Below are 20536 nucleotides of genomic sequence, written 5' to 3'. Positions count from 1 at the left end.
AGCTGGCTCGGGAAAACTCGCAGATTTTCCACTGGTTGGCCGTCTGGTCACTCCCGGGCGTCTGGAGCTCGGACGGGGAACACCAGCCCAGCACTAATGCCAATGGCGCGCCGTGGTCGCCTAATGCCTGCACCTTACGTACCGCGACATGCTGACTGTGAGAGCTTACAGCGGCTACCTTGCCACGCAACTCACGCTTGCCCAGTGCACATTGCCCTGCGTGATAGGTGGGAGGACAGTTTTGCCGGTCCTTTGCCGATCTGGCGCAATCACGTGTGCTAAGTCTTGCTAGGGACCAAAGGTCAACTTTAATGCAAGGGCCACTAAGGCAGGTATCTTCCTGTAGTCAATCGGCAGCTGAGGTACCTGCCTGCCAACAGGGGTCCCTCCCGAATCGCGACGAGACAACGCGCATGGAGAGTAATCCCCATCAAGCCAAACGGACCGGGACACCACAGCGGTCGAACAGTCGTCACAATACCTGTCAACAACGAATCGATGATTCGCTCTCCCTAGACCGCCTCCCCCAATTAGCTAACTTGCGCACTCCATCTGTTATTGAGACAGCAGTGTATACCTTCCCCGCGATTGCTAGTCACATATAGTCGGCAAGTCCCGCGATGGGATTGAGGAGAAGTCAGGATGCAACAGCGACGAGATGAAATCCTAGCGAAGAAGGCTAAGCTCGCGGAGCTCAAAAGACAGAGGGAGCTTCGCGCAAGCCACGCAACGACAAGTCGGCAAAGCGCAGGGAGTCCAGGCGACGTATGTCGATTCGATCTCCTTGCTGGCGCAACTTACTGACTGAAGCAACAGCTTGTGTCCCCCGTTCCAGGCCGAGCCGAAAACCGCCGCGATATCGAGACTTTGATCAACAGCTTGGTAGGGGAAAGTAGACCCGGGTCTACGAATGGAGGGGCAGCATCGCCGGCTCGTAGGGGCAGCCGACCAAATAGCGTTCTAAGCGCAGGGGAGTTGAGCACTGCAACCTCAGAATTCGTTACCCCCGCCAACGGTCAGCCAACGCCCACTCCAGTTGTACAGCTTAGCCTGACAACGGCACCGCTTACAACGGTATACGAGTGCCCGCCTTCACCCGTGAAAGAGGTACATTCCTACAGCAAGGGGGTGCAGACGGCCGAAGCGTGGACATCGCCGACTCGACCCCGAGCCCAGTCGCTCTCCGACAACGAGGACATTCCCCCAGTTACATCGACGCCTAACAAGAGGCTGAGTAGAAGGCAAAGAGATCGGGAAGAAGAGTTGCGACAGGACATCAGAAAGGAAGTGGAGGAAGAGTTGAAGGCTTCACTGGATTTGCTCAAGGATGGCGTCATTCCAAACGATGCCTCCAACAAAGCAAACTACCCCATGCGCAAGCTCACCACCGAAGAACTTGAGGCCGTTACAAGTGCACCCGACTTTGCCGATTTCCTCGAGAAGTCCACCAAGGTCATTGAGCGAGCACTCGATCAGGAATACGATATCCTCACCGACTACGCACTACAAGGTCAAGACGTTGACGACGAAGATGACGAGAGCGGTAACTTCGGTGGCAAGGGTCGCCGTAGGGTGAAGGAAGTGGCACAGTTCTTTGATGAAAGGTGGTCGAAGAAGCGCATGATCAGCAGCATCGACTTCTCACATCATCATTCCGAGCTGATGCTGGCCTCGTACACCAAGAATCCGACTGCGCCGCATGAGCCAGACGGCCTCGTCCAAGTATGGAGCTTGGCCCTACGCGATAGACCAGAATATGTTTTCCATGCGCAGTCCGATGTTCTTACAGCCAAGTTCTCGCCGTACCACCAGAACCTCATCATCGGCGGCACTTACAGCGGTCAGGTGCTCCTATGGGACATGAGAGCAAAATCGGCACCGGTGCAGAAAACGCCCCTTACTGGTTATGGACACACACATCCCATCTACTCAGTCGATATTGTCGGTACCCAGAACGCAAACAACATAATTTCTACCTCAACGGACGGTGTTGTTTGCGGTTGGAGCATGGACGTATTTGCCCAGCCACAGGAGCTGCTGGAGCTCAAAGCCCCACCCGGATACAAGCTTGACGATGTCAGCCCGACTTGCTTGGCATTCCCTCAAACTGACCCAACCTTTTTCCTCGTCGGTAGTGAGGAGGGCACGATCTTCCCCTGTCACAGATACGACCGAGCTGGCGCAAAGGCCGGTGTTGATGCGCGGGTCAGCTACAAGGGTCACACGGCACCTGTTATGTCAGTGGACTTCCACCCTGCGCGCGGGCCGGTGGATCTCGGTGACTTAGTCCTCTCATCGTCACTCGACTGGAGTGTCAGGCTGTGGAAGGTTCGCGCGCCTGCTGCGACTTCAACCGCAGGAGTTGAGCCAACGGTTTCACCGCTCATCGACTTTGTGCGAGAAGATGTTGTTTACGATGCCCAATGGTCGCCGATTAAGCCCAGCGTGTTCGCACTTGTCGATGGTGCAGGATGGCTTGAGTTATGGGATATCACGGTCGAGACAGAGGAGCCCGTCGCGAGAATATCGCCAAGCTCCCGCAAGGATGGTAGAACCATGCTGGCTAAGAGCTTGAACAAGGTTGTTTGGGAGCCTTCCGAGGGTAAGCGTCTGGCCACGGGAGGCATCGATGGAGTGCTCACCATCTTTGAGGTCACCTCTGGTCTGGGTGGTAGAGATGATCTGAAGGCGGAGGAGTGGACGAACGTGAAGAAGTTGGTCAATAGAGTTGAGGCTCACGGACTCAATGGGGCAATGGTATAGAAACCAACTTCTTTCTACGTACGCCCCACGTATAGGGCGGGAGTTACTACTATTCGATTTTGTTGGTAAAAGGCGCATGCTTTGTATACCCTGATGCCGTGTTGTTCTTGAGTATGTCAATCTTACATGTCATACAACCATTCCTTGCATCTAGCACCCACGACTTTCCTTCTATTGTTGGCACAAGCGAGTATGGTTGTTGGTGGACACCACCAGGCTTGGTGCCCACCCCAGAAAGCTGAAAGCGATGTGCTTAGTCATTCGACACATAAAGGGCAGTATCGGGGAATAATTTTCTCATCTTGACCAAATTTCTCTCCATCAACTGCCAGCTTTCAATAACAGGTGGCTATGAAACTTCAAGGATTGCAAATGGTAAGTCGCTGGACTGGTTTCTCTCTTACTCTTTCACGGCATTATGATGAACAAATTAGAATTCTGCAATGCTGAAGGCCGCAAGGCCGTCCTGTGGATAAAATCTTCGCGTTACTGCAACACTGAGCCTGTTTCTCAACCATCATCTATTTTGTACTTCGACCCTTACGTACGGAATCACTGAGCTAACTAGGAAAAGAATTCCCGCAGATAAACTGAACCGATATCCATCTCTCACTTATGTGTTGACAGGGGCACCGTCAGGATAGCGACCACCCACGACTTCGAACTTGGCCAACGTTACGTCGATCTCGCTCATTTCCTCGTCAGTAAGCTCAACCAAGTTTGCATTCTCATTGACTCTCTCTGCCGTCGTAGCACCAGGAATCGGAATGATTTCCGGCATGCCGAGCCGCCTCGACAGCGCTATCGTCCATCCGATGGCCAGCTGCGCTGGGGTGACTCCCTTCTTCCTCGCCAGCTCCTCGACCTGTTCAGCGAGCTTAATGTTGATGCCGAACGTGTCAGGTTGGAAACGCGGCATGTGGCGGCGTATGTCTCCTTGGGGAATGTCGCCCAGCGTTTTGATCTGGCCGGTGAGCATGCCGCGGCCGACAGGCGAGTAAGCGATGATTGGGATGCCGTACTGAGCACACGCCGTGGCGACTCCGTTGTCGAGGATATCCGTCGAGAAGAGACTGAGCTCCACCTCGACACCGACAATCTTTGCGTGCTTGACGGCCTCGTGAATAGTTGCGGCCGAGACTTCGGAGAGGCAGATGCCGCCGACCTTACCGGTGTCAATGTACTCCTTCTGAATGACACCGAAAGTGACCTCCAGGGGCGTATTCTTGTCACGGCGCGCGCACTCGAAGATATCAACCTTCTTGCGGCCTTTGAGCTGCCCGATGATGTTGTCAAGGGAGCGACGGATGCCCTCTGGGGAGCCGTCAGGGTGCAGGTCCGGGCGGAGACCGCCCTTCATGCTGAGCACGACCTTGTCGGCGTCCTCAGGATATTTGGCAAAGTAGCGCTCGAGTAAAACGCTGCTGTTGTACTCTGGCGTTCCGTAAAATTCTCCGCCGTTCCAAAAATTACAGCCGTTCTTGAGTGCAGCACGCATGGCCTCGAAGGCTTGTTCTTCGGAACAGGGCTGCGGGCGCCAGGTAAGGCCCATCAGGCCGTAGCCGATCTGGCCAACTTCTTGTCCGTTAAGATGAGGCATATTTTGGTTGACTGTCGTGTGTGTGTGTGTGTGTGTGTGTGTGTGTGTGTGTGTGTGTGTGTGTGTGTGTGTGTGTGTGTGTGTGTATGTGTTGATAGTGTTGTTGTCAGGTCACTGGATAGTTGAGTAACTTTATCGTGAGCTATAGGGTAAGTAGGGTATGACCGCTGTGCCCGTGCTATGTATACCTTTGTCTCGGAACGCTTTAAAGCTGTCATCATCACCAATCGTGACGTGAATAAAAAAAAAAGAGGACTTTGTACTGGAACCGTATGCAAGTACCTGCCTAGGTACCCCCCACTCTCTCTCTTTCTCTCTCTCTTTGTGTTCATAGTCAATAACGAAAGGTGAGACGTACTTCGCAGTATAGAGTGGAACCCTCTCGTCCACCCTCAAGTCTCAGTGGCCTGATAGGCCGGCGTTAGGAGAGATCGCCCCGGAATTAGCAGCAATAAGTTTCTTCGATTCCCGACCGATCGGAATCACACTATCTTGATCTGAAGGACTGGACTCAGGCACCCGACCAACCACTCGGAAGTAATCACTGTCAGACGCTTAAATCCACCCCGTTGGCAGTCTTACGCCGAGAGGCTTGGCCACTACACGTGTAGGAGCAACGGCTTCGTAAGCATCAACGGCCTGCAATATCTCATGCCCGAGATCAACGACCACCAAATGTTCACTCCATGCAGACAGAAGTGCATTCCCACGACTACGTTACTCCCGTCGGCATCGGGACAGGATCAGTCGCTGCGCAGCAATGCCTAACAGCGACTTCGGCAAGGTCACTGCGAAACGAAGATTCACTATGTCGTGTCACTGAAGTTTTGGGTTCAAGAGGCAAGGTACTGATTCGCATTATGGGAACGCTACTTTTGATAGAGAACGGCATAGCTGAAACCATACCAACAAGCAAGTCTACGGGCTCACTTTTGCAGCTTCAGATATCAACAAGCTTTTCCACCTCTTCGTACAGCTGCTGAACATTTCCCGCCTGTATCTGCTGCGCCTGTGCTTGTCCCAGCCCCAGCTTCTCCTTACTCGCTGTTGCCTGAGCCCTTTCGAGCCCAAGCCGAACAGCGTGAACCTCCTCTGCCATCTTCCTCTCCTCCCTCTCGATCTTCGATCTAGCCTTCTTGGACTGGTGGACTGGAACAGCAACTGTGGTGCCTGGTGTCAGAGTAGGGGACGGGTTCTTCTTTCCACCGCCGGTAGCGGCAGACGCAGCAGCAGCGAAGATACGCACGTCGATCGTCCCCTTCACAGGCAGCCCGGCCGCCCGACGCCACCAACCCGGCAGCTCCGTGAGCCCAACGTCCGCGAGCCCCTCGAGCGTCACCGGCATCTGATGTGTGTACCGGCACTCGGTGCCCCAGCTGCACTGGCCCGTCTGGCACCAGTGCCGGCACAGGCTGCCCGCGGGCCGGGGGACCTTTTGCTTGCCCGACCTAGGGGGCTTCACGGTGCTGCAGATGCTGCTTTGCGTCCTCGTCCGAGACGACAGGTCCTGGCGGGTGGTGCACTGGGTGTCGCCAAGCTCGACCATGCGGTCCGCGACCTCGGCTGCCGACTTCTCCTTCCTGGGAGTTGGGACTTGCTGGGTCTGCGATTCTTTCACAGGAATGACCGCCGTGTTTGGCGTCGAAGACGCCGAGCGATCCTCGTCTGTGGCTGAGAAGTTGTCGGTGGAGACGGACTCTGTGTCTTCAGCCCAGTCTACAACTCGAGGAGCCGTCAGCTCCGGTGCCGGTGGCTGCGGCTGGGTCGTTTCCGTGGCCATAGTCGGGCGAGAGGGTGGGACTCTTGAGTCTCCCGTCACAAACTCGGAAACCCACCTCGTCACCGGGCCATCAAACATAGGTTCAGGCGCAGTACCACGAAGTCGTTCAATCTGTTGGGAACATGTGTGATTGTCGAGTGCAGACGGATCACTTTGACTGAGGCCTACAGAGCTGCTAGGTTTGTCATTCGTCGGAGGAAGAGGGCATATCTGGAAGACACCCTCCGGCTTTGTAAACATGCCCAGGTTGGACATGCCAATCGTGTCCTCGATGCCCATTTCACGCGGTACTCCATGGATTTTGATGTACGCGGGCAGTTGGTCGATAGGGACGAGAGGTACGATAGTGCCACCCTCGCGGACGATGAAGTGCCTGGGTCGCAACTGCCAGTCATTGTCGGTTTGTGGATTGTGGATGGACCGAGAAAGACCCCTCCTGTTGCTGTTGATTGCATGCATCTTGGACTGGCCAGAGAAAAAGGAGGCCTTCTGTGACATTGATGTTAGGTGTTGAATGAAGTTATTTGAGAGTAGCAAGTGATCAGAGAAATGCGAAACGTTATTCAAGGAAAGGGTGGGCTGGAAAAGAAACACATAAGGGGGAGAGGGCAAGTATACCTAATGCCCATGTCTCGTCTTCTATTGCATTCGTTTGTCTATATGGCAGCTCCAACATGCTCCATTCGCCCAATGTTTCCTGGCACGGCAGCATGCGCCTTTTCCAATGTCGCTTGCGTAGACATTGCAAACGAAATTCCACGCCATATCAGACGTAGTCTACATGCAAGTTCCCGCGAGACGAAAGGAAAGCCATCCCCGATAGGGCTACGCACGTAGGGGAACATAACCTTCATTGATCCTCCACACGGATCCTGACATCCATCCCGTCCACGCAGAAGCCTAGCTGCCTAGGTCCATCCTTGAGGTTGACCTCCCTTTTCACCCACCTACCAACCTTATCCTCGCGCACAATAGTATCAGTCCTCATTTCAGCTCTCTCACCGCTCTTCCCGGCGTCCTCATCGTCGCTGCTATTATCCGCATTCTCGTCCTCATCGAACCCGCCGACAGGATCCCATTCGCCCGTCTCCCATACCAGGTGGAGACGCAACGGCTGCGCGCCAAACAACCTTCCCGCAATGCCCTTAACGGCATAGATGTCGGAAGACTTTGGAATTGTGACAGTCTTCGTGGTCTTTGTCATGTGCGTGAAATGAACGGTAATTAGGCGAGCCTCGAGGTAGTTCGGATTAATCTCGTCGCGGCGAATAATGTCCGGAGAGCCATATATGTCGCAGAGCTCCGCGTAGCGGGGGTGCTGAGCAAGGACTTCAAGCTCGGCAGCTTCAGGAACAGATGCGAGCTGCTTAGCAATGCGGGAGAGGTAAAACATTTCACCGTTGGCGCGGTCCGTGGCCGAGATCGGGGTAAAGTTGAGGGCCTTCAGAGCGCCGAGGCGGCCAATGGTGATCATAAAGGCCTCGTCCGTCGACTTTATCTGGGCGCCACCGTCGACGGCATTCGGGTCGGGTCGGTCGTAGACGGGGTTGTGGGCGAGCCGGAGGGCCGTGAGACCTGGGAAGGATAAGGGGAGAGCGTCGATGAAGGACCATGTCGTGATGGCGTTGTAGGATATGTCGAGGTACTGCAGGCTTCGGGGAAAGACGGGTGTCGAAATGGAAGGTGGGGTGATGGTAGAAATGCTGTTGCCCTTTAAGTGGAGGTTACGAAGGGAGGTGAGAGAGGATAGGGATGCAACATCGGCAAAGGAGGTGAACTCGTTGAATTCGAGAGTCAAGGTTGTGAGCGTGTTGGCTAGAGCACCGAAAGAGACGGGCGGGAGGACGGACAGCTGGTTCAAGCTACAGCTCAACGTTGACAGGGATGGAAACTTGTGAGCGATGCCGCAGAGAGTACCCCAGTCCAGCAACATCTCCTCGAGCTCCAAGTCCTTGACTTTTTTGAAAGCGCTGGTCTCCCCATCTTCGATAACCCGGAACCGGTTGCCACTAGGTACAAGTCAGTTGACACGATGCACGAGATCGAGGGCCAAGCAGAACGTACTTGAGTCTTAAACTCCTCAGGCTTTCAAGTTCTTGGCAAATCTTCACTACTTGCCCAAACTCCTCAAGCAGATTTCTGCTGATATCCAGCTCCGCGATGAGAGGACTTGTCTCCCTGACGCTCTTGTCCCCAGGCGCAACGTCGGCGGTGATACGGGCCCCGTCGAGGATCACAATGGTCAGGTCCTCAACGCGCGCAAGCTGCCGGCGAATCTTGTCGAAGCCGACCTCCTCGGCGGGCTTCTTGCCGAAGAAGACAATCTGGATCTCTGCCTCGCGCTCCGCCACCGCCTCGGCGTTGTACTTGCTGTGCAACGCAGCAACGAAGCTCTGCACAGCGTCGGCGGGGCGGGATGGCCGCACAAACGAGGCGGCTGTGGGGTTTTTGGAAAGGCCTGTCCACGCTGATTAGAGATCGGGTAACCAAAGCAGCAGGCCAAGGAGAGCAAGTTACATGAGAAATACCGGACATCTTTATGTCGGCCATCATGCTTCCCGCGTCCAGCGTCGTCCCATTCTACGCCGAGCCATGTGCCCGATGTGCCAGCGACGGGCCCGATGTAGCGGACCGTGCAGAGCGCGCCATCATAGGACAGCCGCTGGCCGATGTGATAACTAGGCGCCATGTTGAATGCCGGTGGTTTATTAACACCGCTGGTGTGGTCGGCAGCTCAAGCTCATTCTTCGAGTGCTTGGTTGATGTTATGTTCAGGCAACAGAACTTTCCACATAAGGTGGGCGATTGAGCTCTCACTGGAGCCGTCGCTGAAAAGCCATAATTGTTAGTGGGAGTCCCCTCACAAAACGACGTGCAAGAGAACGAGCGACGCCACCACGACCACTATCAGGACAACGTTCAGGCTTAGCTTGCTTTTGTAAATTAAAACATTTCACACTTGGATACGTTGACTCGAGAAAATACATGAGATTTTGAGTAATTTTACAGCTTCGACTTGGGAGACTCCACGACCTTAATCAAGGCCCGACCGTTGCTGAGCACAACCTTACCACCCTCAACCTTGGTCTGGAAACGGATCTCTTCCCAACCATCATTAACATTGCCTGTCCTCCAGGCATCTGTCACCAGTTTGTCACCAGGCATGACAGGACTGGCAAAACGGGCCTGGTACTCCTTGATTTTGGCAGGGTCACTGCCACCAAATGCCTTCAGAAGCCCGTGAGCCGTTGAGTTCCACGAGTACAAGCCGTGCATGATGGCTCCAGGGAATCCCATTTTCTTGCCCGGCTCTGGGGTTGCATGCAACGGGTTGTAATCTCCGTTGAGGCGGTACAGGAGTGCCGACTCCTTGGTCGTCTGCTGCTCAAAGGTGGCATCGGGCTTCTTATCTTTGGGGGGAGGGAAGTTCTCCGTAGCAGGACCCTTGGGGCCGCCCCAGTTGCCCTGGGCGACGTAAAAGCTGCTGGTGATGACACTGGCGTAGACTTCGTTGCTAGGAAGCTCGACCAGGTCGCTTTGGGTCTCAACGACTGACCCGGGGCGGCCCTTGTCGTAAACGCCAAGGACCTTGGTTCGGACCTCAAACTTCTTGCCGGCCGAGGTGGTAGGGACGGGCTTGTGAAGGATGATCTTGCGCTGGCCATCGACGACGCGGCGGGCATCGAACGAGGGGACATTGGGAATCTGGACAGCCTTTTGGGCAGCGTAGAAGTCAATTACCTCCTGGGTGTTACCCTTGAATGCTGGCTAATTATTAGCTGAGACACAGGCGAAATCGGATCGGGCTAGCCTCACTAAGGATGAGAGGGTATGTAGGGAAGACAGCGAAGTTGGGGTGGAGTTCCTGTTGGCCAAGGGTTAGATATCAAGAATGGCAGACGTCATGCCGGGAAGAAGCACTTACATAGAGGAAGTGTAGCTCGTCGTTGGTAGCACCGATGGTGTTCGCGAAGAGCAGCACATCGCGCTTTAGCCAGGAAACCTCTTGGCTAGGGTATTCAAATCCGACACCGGGGCCGCTCATCGTGGCGTCTCGAGATATATGTATTTTCGTGTGTTTACAGGCAGTGAGGTGATTCGAGTTGAGGGCTCAAGCAACAAGGGCACCAGAAGAACGGGCGAATTACAGACTTTAAGAATTGAGAGTTGTGTCGCGCTTCGGCCGAGCACTGGGGACGTCACGACGGTTTTAACGGGAACTGGCAGAGCTTCCCTCGGCGTAGCTGTGGCCAACTAACCGACCACCTAGCCGGACATATCAGGTCAGCTCCAGTGGCAGTGAAACGTCGGCCGCCAATGCCGAGGTTCAACTGCGGGGGGTGGGGTTGCGCCATTCAGCTTCTGTAACTACCCCGGATCCTAAGCTCGGGATCTTGGACAACGGGCTACCTGTGACGAATAGCCTTGCCTCTCTCTGATAGTCTTTATGGAAGGGTTACGGCAAGAACCCATCCACCCAGTTCTTCCCAAGTGGTTGATAGTCACCTTCAACAGCTAACACTCGCTGGGCTGGTTCTTTTGATTTGTTGATACGTCCGCGGCAGGCCTAAGGCTGACTAGCTGGGCCTCCTGCGAAGATGCCGCCGTAAATGCGGGGGGTGCGATAACTGAGAGGGTGGTCTGACTTAGTGCTGACTGTCCCTCATTGATATCACTAATGCGGACTCATCGTCCGAGGTTGTCTTTAGCTTGTTGACAGACTGTGAGATGTAGCTAAACGAAAACGCCGTATTGCGATTTCTAAGAGGTGCAGCGGCTCCACAGCGCAGATCGACTACAGGCCCATAGCTAGGCCCGGCTGCCTGCCTGTAGCTCCCTTCCAGAGCTCCTTCGAGACTTACCTAGGTACCTACCTTACCTACCTTACCCACCTGGTAGGTGCCTTCAGTGATGGTTCATCTAATCCTTCATCCAATCCCTCCACCGCCTCCTTCTTGGCTCCCCCAGCCCACTACCGAATTTGAGCTGACCAGGGAGGCTCTCCGATCTAACAAGAGTAAAGTGGTTTGGGTCTTGGGCAATACATTGCATCCAGATATTCCCTGAACCTCTTTTCTTCTTATTTCTCACGACGCCCCCTCGATGGTTCGCCCAAGGTCACCATGATGACGCCCTTCAAGGCAACACAGCCCTTGAAAGGCGATGACCTCAACTTGGCCAAGCCCTTCAGCAGCAACGACCACCGTGCCTTGGCTCAAGAAGTCGGACGATTCATTAAGATAAGAGAAGACATGGATAACCAGATGGCAGAGTCAATGAAACACGTCAATCAGTCCAAAGACGTCCAACTTCAGCAAGAGCTATTGCTTCAGATGTCAGTTCGCATGAAGGCCAAGGAGAACAAGTTTATTCGCCGTCAGAGCAAGGTCCTGGCCGATAGGAAGAAGCTCTTTGAACTGGACCCCTCGGATGCAAGAGCTCGCGATGTTGAAATCCTCAAATCCGTGTTATCCAAGCTCCGCGATAAGAATCAGACCCCAAAAAGCGGGCGCAAGTACAAGCCATCTGGTCGCGATGATGGTGGCGCCTCATCTATCGATTGGGATTATGAGATGAGTGGCCTGGGCCGCGACAACGACGACTATCACGCCGCCCTTGAGAAAGATCTAAGCATGGACCCAACCTGTTTGAATCCTGCGAGCTCCGTGCCCTAGAAAGACAAGGGTGCCGTTGAAAAGACAGATGGTACCAAGACCAAGAAGAGAAAGCGAGCCGACGAGACCGCCCGGACCTTCAAGCAGGCGGGAAACTGTGTCTCTACTGTGGTTCATGGTCAAAGGTCTCAGGAGGATGTCAACATGAATATGGAAAAGAGTGTGAAGAAGAATAAGACCAAGCACAAAACCATAAATATCTCTTCTTCGGAGGCTGAGAGCATAGAAGAAGGCAGCAACCAGAGCGCCGATGCCTGTCTTACAGATTCGAAAGCCAGCAAAGCCCCTAATGGCATTGTCCATGTCGAGGTTAAATACGGCTACGATGACGAGGCAAAGAAAGACAAGGCGAAGAAGAACAAGAAGTCGTCAAAGCCGCCGAAGTCAAAATACTTTTTCGTCGTCGAGACCGAGCACGAGAAAGACGACAACTCCAAGAAGCCTACTGGCCAGGTCTCCGAGGCGGAGAAACACAATTCTGGGGCCGCTGATGATGTCAAAGAAGAGATCAAGGCAAAGAAGGAGGCCAAGAATAAGAAGAAAAAGAAGGAGCAGAAGAAGAAGCATAGGATCGCTACGACTGCAACCGGCTCTGATGATGTCGTTGTCATCAACCCGGATGAACAGACAGACCTTGGGGAATTGGAGACCTGCCCTAGTGATTACAGTAACTTAGAGCTTGATGCTCTCAAGGGGGTCGAGAAAGAGAAACAAACTACGGATGACACCGTCGTCAACACAAAGCAAAACCGCTCCGAGCTAAGGAAACATATCCAAATCACGGATAGTGAGCAGTCTGCTGCCAACGAGGGAAACAAAAAGACATGGAGAAGAAATAGGGTCATGGCCTCTGAGACGAACAGCCGGGTCTTTCACGCTGGCCAAGAGAAGGCCCAAGATGCTGGTAGCTATGGTTCTGAGGATGCTTTTTCAACCACTGAACGAGCTTTGAAGGGCCCCACGTCTATCAAGCCTCCAGTTATTCCCGTTCCTTCATTCTCGGAGACGGCTGGTCGCACTCCTTGGAACCCGTGGTCCGCCTACCGTCGCGCCTCCATAGAGAACACTGAGAAGGCGACAAAGCCGCAGGATGACCAAGTCTAGGTTCTCGGTACTAACGGATCGCGCAAGAAAGGGGGCCCGGAGGACTCTGATACGAAAATTGTTACTAAGACTATTGGTAAGGTCGACGCTCCCACCAAAGTTGACCAGGGCTCTCCCACCCCCCTTCCTAAAAAGGATCAGAAGAAAAAGACAAGACTCAGCAGGAAGGTAAAGAAGCCTGCCGTGCCCTTGGAGTCTCGTCCTGCGATTGCCCAGGGCAAGACGTCTGTTCGAGGTGTTCGTGTCTCTGAGGATCTTGTCCGCCTCATAATGTAGCGTCGAGCGAGCAGAGTCGCTAAACAAGCTTCTTGCCAAGGACCAGGAGTTGCTCAAAGAAGAGAAGAAGACTTGGTTCAAGACCGTTGGTCTCCCGCATGATGATTGAGTTGTTTATTGGGAGGGCTGGTCATGTAAGTGAGTTGCACCATTCCGCAAGGCACATCTCGCAAAGGGAGCAACGAGAAGGTACACAGGCGGCTTTCAGTGGCAAGTGTCGTAGCTAGTTAGGGAGAAGCTGGCTTGAAAACATCGTATCGGCCTCGGTGATTATTCGCATGTTCAATGAAACCCTGAAAACTTTCTGTCTTACTAAACTGCAGTTGTGCTTGAGATAGAAAATATTGCTCACACTCGGCCACACATCGTGGCTAGTGTTGTTGTACAAAGAGTGTAGATCCTCACATGGCCCAAACCCCAAAAACCAGAAACCAGTCTGTACCATCAACCCTTCGCAAAACTAGGACACGGAGTCTTTAGAAACGGTCCTTGTTGCGGTCACACTCCTCGAGAAATCTGTAAATGCCCTCCAAGCCCTCATACTCATCCGAGCACTGTTCGCTTGTCTTTGAAGTGGGCATCATGCTCTCGTACCCCTCGGGGTCAGACATCCAGGATTGTTCTTCCATCTCATCCATGAACGCCTCGTCCAAGTCAACATCAATGCCGGAGAGTGATCGTACAGAGCCACCGGGCGATGTGATGGTTTTCGCATCGTCACCAGGAGCATAAGGAAAGTGGAGGGCCATCGGCGCACCAATGCCGGCGTCGAAATCGGCCTCTTGACCCACAATACCACGTTGAACGCCGGCGTCATCGCATAACCGCTCAACAGTCTCGGCGTCAACCCCAGGGAATCGCACCCGTAGGACACTTCCCTTCTCCATAGTGATGGGCAGATCGCCCAAGACAGCGAGCCTCTTCAAATCCGCAAAGATGACAGCAAGGTCCTTGAGCGCCCGAGCAAAGTCAATCGACAAGACGTCCAAGAAGCCGTCCTCGTTGAGTGTGGCGGCGGGGGCCTCGACATTAGCGGAGGTAAAGCCCGCAGCGGCGGCCGCGGCCAGGGGGCTAAGAGCTGTAACGGTGGGGCTGATGTGGAAGTCGACGAAGGAGCCGGGGCTCCCGCGGGCAGAAGCGCCCATCATCTTGACGTACGCAGCCTGCTCAAGTTCCGAGACGGCACGGTAGCGCTTGTCACCACGGCCATTGAGACCATCGTATCTGACCTTCTGGCCCGAGAGACAGAAGGCGCGCATTGCGACCGAGACATTTTGGATCACTTGCGCCGGCGCGGCCGGGGTGTGAGAGAAGTAGCGGACCCCACCGCCGCCGCCAAGGGTGTAACCGCCTTGGGTGCGAGCGATAGCACCGCCGGTGAGGTTCGGTCGGAGCGTACTCGCGAAGGGGGCACGTCCAGTTGCTTTTCCTACACATCGGGCTGTGTTGGAAGTTGGGAAAGATGCTCGGCTGAAGCGTGCGCTGCCGCTCGCATTACCGGAGGTGCTGGAGCCGCTCGTGGAGATCCATCGGCGGACGGTGTTCTGAACGCCCTGGGTCGAGTACCAGCGTCCCGCTCGTTTCTGTCGGAGGAGAGCAGATGGGTGGATAGGCTGTCGGCCGGTCGTGCGGATGGGAATATGGGCGAATTCCGCCTGGACGGCAGGACGGGTAGCATTGGCGAGTTTGGCTCGTATTACCTTTGTGGTTTTGGTGAAGCCGACGCGGAGGAGGCGTAGGGCTGCTGGAGCCCATATGCCCCCCGCGACAGACATTATGGCGGGCGGTCTTTGGAGAGACCCTGGAGAGCTCACGGCCTTTAAGAGGGAAAAGACGTCAGCTGGAGTCGAGTTGTAGCTGGGGAAAGGAGGGAGGCCAGTGTCGTCGTTAACGGGAGCTTGCGGGGTGCACTTATATGAGAGGGAGGCGATAAGATAGACTTCGCCACCTCGATGTGAGCGGACATTCGGGTGTACCGCCACACATTGACCCAGAGGTACCGCGCTAATCCTATCAGAGCTAGCTGCTTCTCGCGAGCCATCCCCCCACTTGGTGCTTTTTTTTTTTTTTTCTCTTTTCCCTTTAAATTTTTCCACGAAGCTCCTGCAACTATGGTTGACTTCTTCTCTTTCATCCTCACAAAGGTCAACAGACCTTGAGCTGCCTGCCCAACATGGAACGGTCACACTGACTGCGCCGGGGCAGGCATTCGGATTTCAATGGTATGTTCTAATTTTTTCTTGAGCTCGCGAGGTGCTTTCCTTTGTTTTGCGATGATGATTGATCAACATTGAACAATCCAAATCAGACCTACCCCGTGGTGTTACACACTATCATAATCTACCCTGAGCACACAATTCTTTGCGAAGCAGTTTTGGTCCGCGCCCGTGGTTCATCGGAGTCTTGACTAACGCGAGGCAGACTTTCCTTGCTCCAGAGCACTTTTCTCATGGCTTCAAAATATTGTGGCTTGCGCACATGGAATATTTCTAAAAGGTTCGTTCACAGCTAGCCGCAACTCGTCCTTGATTTCCCCTCTATATGATGAACACTTCGTACACCATAGGGATTCCTCATGCAGAATATATTATGTTGAATCCGGTGCAATAGTTTCAGCCTTGTCTGACCTAGAGCCAAAATCCACACTTTTCGCTTGCATCTATCCTTGTAGCCCTCTTGCTAACATTGATCGGATAGGTACATATCAAGAACTACAGCGTGCTGGCGCAAAGCTGTCCCTCCTGCAAGCACTACCACCCTACCACCACATATGAGGAAGATTTGAACGAACGGGCGGACATAAACGAACCTCGACGCCCCTCGCCGGAAACAAACGGGGACGTACAAACCCCGTGGTGTTGGGTGCTCGGGGCTTCTTGTTGAGATGATCGTCAACTGATTGTGGTTACCTGAAATTACTTGGGCATGGCGGGGTTCTTTCCCTCGATGGGGATCCCTCATGGCCTGCGTCATAATTGTCGAGACAGAAGATACTGACTGGACTGAACGCAGGTAAACACTCTTCTTACTCTTGGTTCTTGAATGTCCCTGCCTCGTCTGGGATGGCAATTGCCGCATCTCACTCAATACTATGATGATTTGATCAAGTATTCACACTGTTTGACTGGCTTCACTTCGGTGTATGTCGGACATGAACACAATTAACACTTTCTGATACTATTGAGGTACCTTATATTTCCCAGCGCGTTCACAGATCTCGGTTGCTAACTCAACTCAAGACTAGCTAAAATGGTGTTTGCTGCACAATATCGGTCACGTTACTAACTCGCGACCTAGGTAGGATGTCGGTCTTGATACAACTTGTTTTCTTGCTATACCCAATGGTAGGTCACATTTGTTTTTATTTTATTTTCTACAACAAACCCCCTCTCGCGGATGACCATTTATTAGCTCTAGTACTGAGTTCATCATGACGAAAAAACATAACCGATTCACCTTGGAGAACTGATTGAGAGATTGTCATTTCACAAATGTTTTTGCATCATTACCGAGGCATTCGCTAACTTGGCACCCGCTAGCAGCCTTGGACTTGGCAAGATAGCTGCGTTTACGCCCATAGTTTGGCTAAATAATAACTGTTCCATCGCATATTGCGCAAATGCTCTCTATTGAATCCTTGATCATATCCATGCCTACCATCCATGTGCAAATGCTGTGCTCCGCATGTTCATGACCGTTCCGCCTAAGCCTCAATCCCCTAGTGCTTCAGCTGCAAGCGTGCGTTCATTCCGACAATGCACCTAATCAAGTCCCAATCACCATGCGCACCGACCCAATCAGTTACTATGATGCCCGTCGCTGCGTCGCCCACGTTCAGCTGATGAGGTCCCTTGCCCGGCTCGCCGTGGCGCGTGCACAAATACTCTATCACGGCGGGGTTCACCTTTGCGGCGATGCGCTCTGGCCAACAGGTCGCGTTGAAGAAATTACTTGCACTCAGGAAGTTGACGAAGAATGGGTTCGGCGGCGCGTCGGCGTTGAAGTCAGGCATGCCGGGGAGGCGGAAGAGCTGCTCGGCGGCACGTTCGAGCTGGCCGTGGGAGAAGTTGATCTTTTTCTCGACGTTGGTGGACTGGTCAATCTCGTAAAAGTCCTGGACGCGTAGGAGCCCACCGCCGACTGTGCCGTCCTCGCAGTTGTCGGGCCAGTGCTGTGCGTCAATGGCCCACCCCCTGCCGTCGTGCTCGGCGCGCAGGGGCTCGTCGAGGCCGAACCGGCGGATCAGCACAATGCGCCCGCGACAGTCGCCGAGGTGAGGGATGCGCGGCTCGACGAACCAACGGTGGGCGTCGCGGCCGACGTAGCGGTCGCGCAGGTAGTGGCTCAGCTGTTCATCGGTGCCCTTGCCCGTGCCCTCGCGCTTGACCGACATGAGGACCGTCTCGGAGGGGTTGGCGTCGAGGTAGGCGTAGATGTCGGCGAGCATGTCGGCAAAGTACTTGCTGCCTGTCAGGGATATGGGAAAGGCAGAGTGAACGAGGGCAAGGTCGTCGTTGTCCGTAGCAACAGAAACGCGGATATCGAGGAAGCGCACTCCATTGTCGAGCTGCTCGCGGACACCGACGGCCTGGCAGCGCACCGACGGCAGCGCCGTGTGACACGTCGGCGAGTTGTGGGTGCCCGGGATTGACAGGAGGGGCAGCGGGTACTCGTCGCGCAGCTCGCCCATCCAGGCGTTGAGGTTCGCCGAGGACATGATGGCCAGGAATGCGCCAGCGGGCACATAGATGGCCGTCAGCTCGAGCGGCGCATCGTCAAGCTTCTTCAAGACGGAGGAGCGGTTGGAGGGGCTCGGGACGTCGACCTCGTACCGGTGGCCCTCGATCTCGAACTGGAGACGGACGACGTCGTGGGTGCCATGGTCCGGTGCGTCAATCTCTGTGGCGTTGATGGCAAACGGCTCGACGTGTACATCAACGTCATCGGCCGTATGGGCGTCTCCCTTGGCGTGAATCTCCCTCGTGGTGAAGTTTGTCGCATTGATGAAGGAGTTGATGGTTCCAAAAGTGTTGCCCAGGATGTCCCCGGTACGCTGGCTCTCACCCTCAAAGCGCTCGACGCGCTGGAGAATGACGGGCCGCGCCGTGAGGTTGCGGATGGTGATTTTGGGCATGGCGGGCGGGAGCAAGGTGGTGGAGGAGTCGGGAGAGAAGGGGAAGTGAAAGGGAAGTGAGCAACATATGCCCATCGTGAAGGATTTCCGCGGGGGGTTAGAACCCCTCCAGCGTTTTCATGTACCTCGTACGCGTGTATGGGCGGGTTCAGGGCCGTCTTGGAAGGCTTGGAAGTCATTACTTGCATGTAAGATGGGGCCTCTCTCGGCTGGGCTGGCCTACAGCCAAGGAGGCCTAGAGTGGGGAACGCTATGGGTGGAATTCGACGTCTCGGGAAGCGGGCATGTTCAGCTTGGCTCCCTCAGTAATGTACCAGCATCATGTCGGCAGCACCCCTACACGTGTACTACACATTGGTGCGGTTGAGGTTGTTGGACGTTGTAGCGCAACCGGTTTTGAGTAGAGATGGCCATACGTGCCTGAAACTAGTCGCGATTCGCCAGTGGATGACCAGACAGAGGCTGTCTTTGCAATTGGCGCCGCTCATTGGATCGAGGGAGCTGTCAACTAGAGCTGAAGTGGGTTTTGTTTTCTCCGGTTCCCTGCCGATTTTGACATGGAACGGCCGAGACGGATGGTTCGTTGCCTAAAACCATGTTTAGGGAGGGGCGACCTATGAAGAGTCTCCGCATTTGACATCGCTTCAGGGAACCCTTCAAGAGCTAAATCACAACTTCAGCAAACTTTTATCACGCTTCCTCGTTAACTTTGTAGGGGGGTCCATTTTCAAACCATTTCCTTTGAGGACTTTGAGGACTTTCAGCTATCGTATATCGTCCCAAAAGTAATTCCATTACGACCACCAACTTGCTTCGAGTTATACTATACGTACATCACGAGCTCCTAGACTCACAATCATTGAACCTCCCTTCCCATGTAGATTCGACCTGATCTAGCACCTCTCCCGGTATACTCGCGATCGTGATGAATCTGCTCGGGCGACAAGCCCCGGTCAGGCTTGACCACGAAAGTGATCATTGCCCCACAACATACGTTTCTGCCTGTTTCTCTATGGGTCTGAGGATACAAATGAACAGTAAACATGCGTTGAGACAATCAATGTGAATGGGTACTTAAGTCGTACTCATTGACTGCCAGTTGTTGATTTGGCGCCTGCTACTCACCTCAAATATTTGTCTTTTGCAAGTCTCGAGTCCATCTCTGTTAAAATGGTTCGCCTCACTCCCATTGCCATCGCCACCGTTCTCATCGCCTCGGCGACAGCCCAAGAGTTCAACACCTGGCCCCAACATAACCATGGTGGCTGGTACGACCAAACTGACGGCGACGTGACGACCTCTAGGTCACCTAAGATCTCACCGGGGGGCGCGGCCAGATTCTCCTTCCTCTTCAACAGAGTCGACGCTCCTTATGTCGGCTTATACGTCTAGTCCTCGGGAGATTGCATCATCGACTATGCTGTCAACGACATTAATTACGGCAGATCGGCGACAAAATACCCGAGGCAATTTCACTTTCGTGCCTCTGACTGGTGCCAATGGCGAGCCACCCAGTAAAGAGGCCGATACGCTCTTCCTCGGCGTAACAGCTGTGAAGGATGGCGCAACAAAGGTTACCATCAACGAGATCTGACCCGCCTGGGTTGGTGATGATATGTTTTACCCGAATAACACCTCGCCATGCCCGCCTGAAACTAAGCAGGCAAGACGTTCTGCTTAGAATGAACGGCGGTGGAACGCAAGCCAAAATTCGCCATCCCGCCGGTTACGGCTCGGACGTGAAGAAAGAGTACCAGATGAGAAGGTAGTTGGCAATATTCACTCCATAGGAACAGGTTGAAGGTGTGAGAAGTTCTTTGCCGTGTTACCAGTTTATAGACTAAATTCTTGGACGGAGCTGCGCATACTGCTCGCTGGTTTCTGCGTGCATTTGATGCGGAAAACAGGAAACGGACCCGCGGCAGCTCAAAGACACATTAATGTATATCTGAGTAAAACTGAATACCCCAGTTGCAACGTTGTTCTACTTGTTCCCCTTCTTTCTGTATACTGCTGAGCTTGTACGATTCCCTCTGATCGAGGCAGGCTTCAGCTATCTGTACTCTTTTCAATTGGTCATGAGACCACACTGTTCTAGAAATATTCAGCACATTTAATATGTGACGAGCTTTCTATATTTGCAAAAAAGGTTAACGTGGTAACACACAATCAGGACACAAAGCCCGATGCCATGCCTCATTCAC

General features: G+C 53.9%; 10 protein-coding genes across 10 annotated transcripts; 3 read left to right on the top strand and 7 right to left on the bottom strand.

The window, feature by feature from the left end:
- The first annotated feature begins 361 nt into the window (after positions 1-361).
- Positions 362-3051, top strand: LY79DRAFT_320510 (WD domain-containing protein). Its single transcript, XM_060552404.1, has 2 exons — positions 362-765; positions 817-3051. Exons 1-2 carry the CDS (start codon positions 643-645, stop codon positions 2761-2763), a joined length of 2070 nt encoding a protein of 689 aa, XP_060418627.1. The 5' UTR covers positions 362-642; the 3' UTR covers positions 2764-3051.
- An 89-nt stretch (positions 3052-3140) lies between these two features.
- On the bottom strand, positions 3141-4855 carry LY79DRAFT_320523 (aldo/keto reductase). The gene has a single exon (XM_060552405.1). It carries the CDS (start codon positions 4361-4363, stop codon positions 3377-3379), a length of 987 nt encoding a protein of 328 aa, XP_060418626.1. The 5' UTR covers positions 4364-4855; the 3' UTR covers positions 3141-3376.
- LY79DRAFT_539378 (uncharacterized protein) lies at positions 4814-6713 on the bottom strand. Its single transcript, XM_060556818.1, has 2 exons — positions 5281-6713; positions 4814-5208 (listed from the first exon to the last, which is right to left on the bottom strand). The coding sequence occupies exon 1, from the start codon at positions 6639-6641 to the stop codon at positions 5304-5306; it is 1338 nt and encodes a 445-aa protein (XP_060418625.1). The 5' UTR covers positions 6642-6713; the 3' UTR covers positions 4814-5208; positions 5281-5303.
- A 28-nt stretch (positions 6714-6741) lies between these two features.
- LY79DRAFT_539375 (CAP-Gly domain-containing protein) lies at positions 6742-9059 on the bottom strand. The gene is made up of 3 exons (XM_060556817.1): positions 8661-9059; positions 8208-8601; positions 6742-8152 (listed from the first exon to the last, which is right to left on the bottom strand). Exons 1-3 carry the CDS (start codon positions 8830-8832, stop codon positions 6994-6996), a joined length of 1725 nt encoding a protein of 574 aa, XP_060418624.1. The 5' UTR covers positions 8833-9059; the 3' UTR covers positions 6742-6993.
- Position 9060: 1 nt separating this feature from the next.
- On the bottom strand, positions 9061-10464 carry LY79DRAFT_539374 (MaoC like domain-containing protein). Its single transcript, XM_060556816.1, has 3 exons — positions 10069-10464; positions 9960-10008; positions 9061-9907 (listed from the first exon to the last, which is right to left on the bottom strand). The coding sequence occupies exons 1-3, from the start codon at positions 10186-10188 to the stop codon at positions 9147-9149; spliced, it is 930 nt and encodes a 309-aa protein (XP_060418623.1). The 5' UTR covers positions 10189-10464; the 3' UTR covers positions 9061-9146.
- Positions 10465-11269: 805 nt separating this feature from the next.
- On the top strand, positions 11270-13481 carry LY79DRAFT_646847 (uncharacterized protein; the record flags this gene model as incomplete). The annotated part of the gene is given in 7 exon segments (XM_060562474.1): positions 11270-11809; positions 11858-12485; positions 12495-12550; positions 12563-12658; positions 12674-12863; positions 12954-13021; positions 13031-13481. Coding segments are annotated over 7 exon segments (1746 nt in total). The 3' UTR covers positions 13199-13481.
- LY79DRAFT_539368 (casein kinase II beta 2 subunit) lies at positions 13482-15120 on the bottom strand. The gene has a single exon (XM_060556815.1). The coding sequence runs from the start codon at positions 14971-14973 to the stop codon at positions 13675-13677; it is 1299 nt and encodes a 432-aa protein (XP_060418621.1). The 5' UTR covers positions 14974-15120; the 3' UTR covers positions 13482-13674.
- Positions 15121-15302: 182 nt separating this feature from the next.
- Positions 15303-16774, bottom strand: LY79DRAFT_539349 (uncharacterized protein). The gene is made up of 4 exons (XM_060556814.1): positions 16738-16774; positions 16438-16542; positions 15896-16383; positions 15303-15694 (listed from the first exon to the last, which is right to left on the bottom strand). The coding sequence occupies exons 3-4, from the start codon at positions 16274-16276 to the stop codon at positions 15539-15541; spliced, it is 537 nt and encodes a 178-aa protein (XP_060418620.1). The 5' UTR covers positions 16277-16383; positions 16438-16542; positions 16738-16774; the 3' UTR covers positions 15303-15538.
- On the bottom strand, positions 16775-18846 carry LY79DRAFT_539348 (phosphatidylinositol-specific phospholipase C). Its single transcript, XM_060556813.1, has one exon. The coding sequence runs from the start codon at positions 18405-18407 to the stop codon at positions 16917-16919; it is 1491 nt and encodes a 496-aa protein (XP_060418619.1). The 5' UTR covers positions 18408-18846; the 3' UTR covers positions 16775-16916.
- A 93-nt stretch (positions 18847-18939) lies between these two features.
- On the top strand, positions 18940-20329 carry LY79DRAFT_539347 (uncharacterized protein). Its single transcript, XM_060556812.1, has one exon. It carries the CDS (start codon positions 19705-19707, stop codon positions 19924-19926), a length of 222 nt encoding a protein of 73 aa, XP_060418618.1. The 5' UTR covers positions 18940-19704; the 3' UTR covers positions 19927-20329.
- The last annotated feature ends 207 nt before the right edge of the window (positions 20330-20536 follow it).

This window comes from Colletotrichum navitas, assembly GCF_030913465.1.
Source record: "Colletotrichum navitas strain CBS 125086 chromosome Unknown LY79scaffold_6, whole genome shotgun sequence".
NCBI lineage: Eukaryota > Fungi > Ascomycota > Sordariomycetes > Glomerellales > Glomerellaceae > Colletotrichum > Colletotrichum navitas.
This window is presented reverse-complemented; position numbering and strand designations above follow the sequence as displayed.

Bases quoted from the DNA above. Each gene is read 5' to 3' on its own strand.
- LY79DRAFT_320510 (XM_060552404.1), top strand. From the start codon at position 643: ATGCAACAGCGACGAGATGAAATCCTAGCGAAGAAGGCTAAGCTCGCG. The intron at 766-816 runs GTATGTCGATTC...CTGAAGCAACAG, and splicing joins GCGCAGGGAGTCCAGGCGAC to CTTGTGTCCCCCGTTCCAGG.
- LY79DRAFT_320523 (XM_060552405.1), bottom strand. From the start codon at position 4,363: ATGCCTCATCTTAACGGACAAGAAGTTGGCCAGATCGGCTACGGCCTG.
- LY79DRAFT_539378 (XM_060556818.1), bottom strand. From the start codon at position 6,641: ATGTCACAGAAGGCCTCCTTTTTCTCTGGCCAGTCCAAGATGCATGCA.
- LY79DRAFT_539375 (XM_060556817.1), bottom strand. From the start codon at position 8,832: ATGGCGCCTAGTTATCACATCGGCCAGCGGCTGTCCTATGATGGCGCG. The intron at 8,602-8,660 runs GTAACTTGCTCT...CAGCGTGGACAG, and splicing joins AGATGTCCGGTATTTCTCAT to GCCTTTCCAAAAACCCCACA. The intron at 8,153-8,207 runs GTACGTTCTGCT...ACTTGTACCTAG, and splicing joins CTGAGGAGTTTAAGACTCAA to TGGCAACCGGTTCCGGGTTA.
- LY79DRAFT_539374 (XM_060556816.1), bottom strand. From the start codon at position 10,188: ATGAGCGGCCCCGGTGTCGGATTTGAATACCCTAGCCAAGAGGTTTCC. The intron at 10,009-10,068 runs GTAAGTGCTTCT...CTTGGCCAACAG, and splicing joins ACGAGCTACACTTCCTCTAT to GAACTCCACCCCAACTTCGC. The intron at 9,908-9,959 runs GTGAGGCTAGCC...ATAATTAGCCAG, and splicing joins TACATACCCTCTCATCCTTA to CATTCAAGGGTAACACCCAG.
- LY79DRAFT_539368 (XM_060556815.1), bottom strand. From the start codon at position 14,973: ATGTCTGTCGCGGGGGGCATATGGGCTCCAGCAGCCCTACGCCTCCTC.
- LY79DRAFT_539349 (XM_060556814.1), bottom strand. From the start codon at position 16,276: ATGCGGCAATTGCCATCCCAGACGAGGCAGGGACATTCAAGAACCAAG. The intron at 15,695-15,895 runs CTATCCGATCAA...CTGTGAACGAAC, and splicing joins CTGTAGTTCTTGATATGTAC to CTTTTAGAAATATTCCATGT.
- LY79DRAFT_539348 (XM_060556813.1), bottom strand. From the start codon at position 18,407: ATGGGCATATGTTGCTCACTTCCCTTTCACTTCCCCTTCTCTCCCGAC.
- LY79DRAFT_539347 (XM_060556812.1), top strand. From the start codon at position 19,705: ATGTCGGCTTATACGTCTAGTCCTCGGGAGATTGCATCATCGACTATG.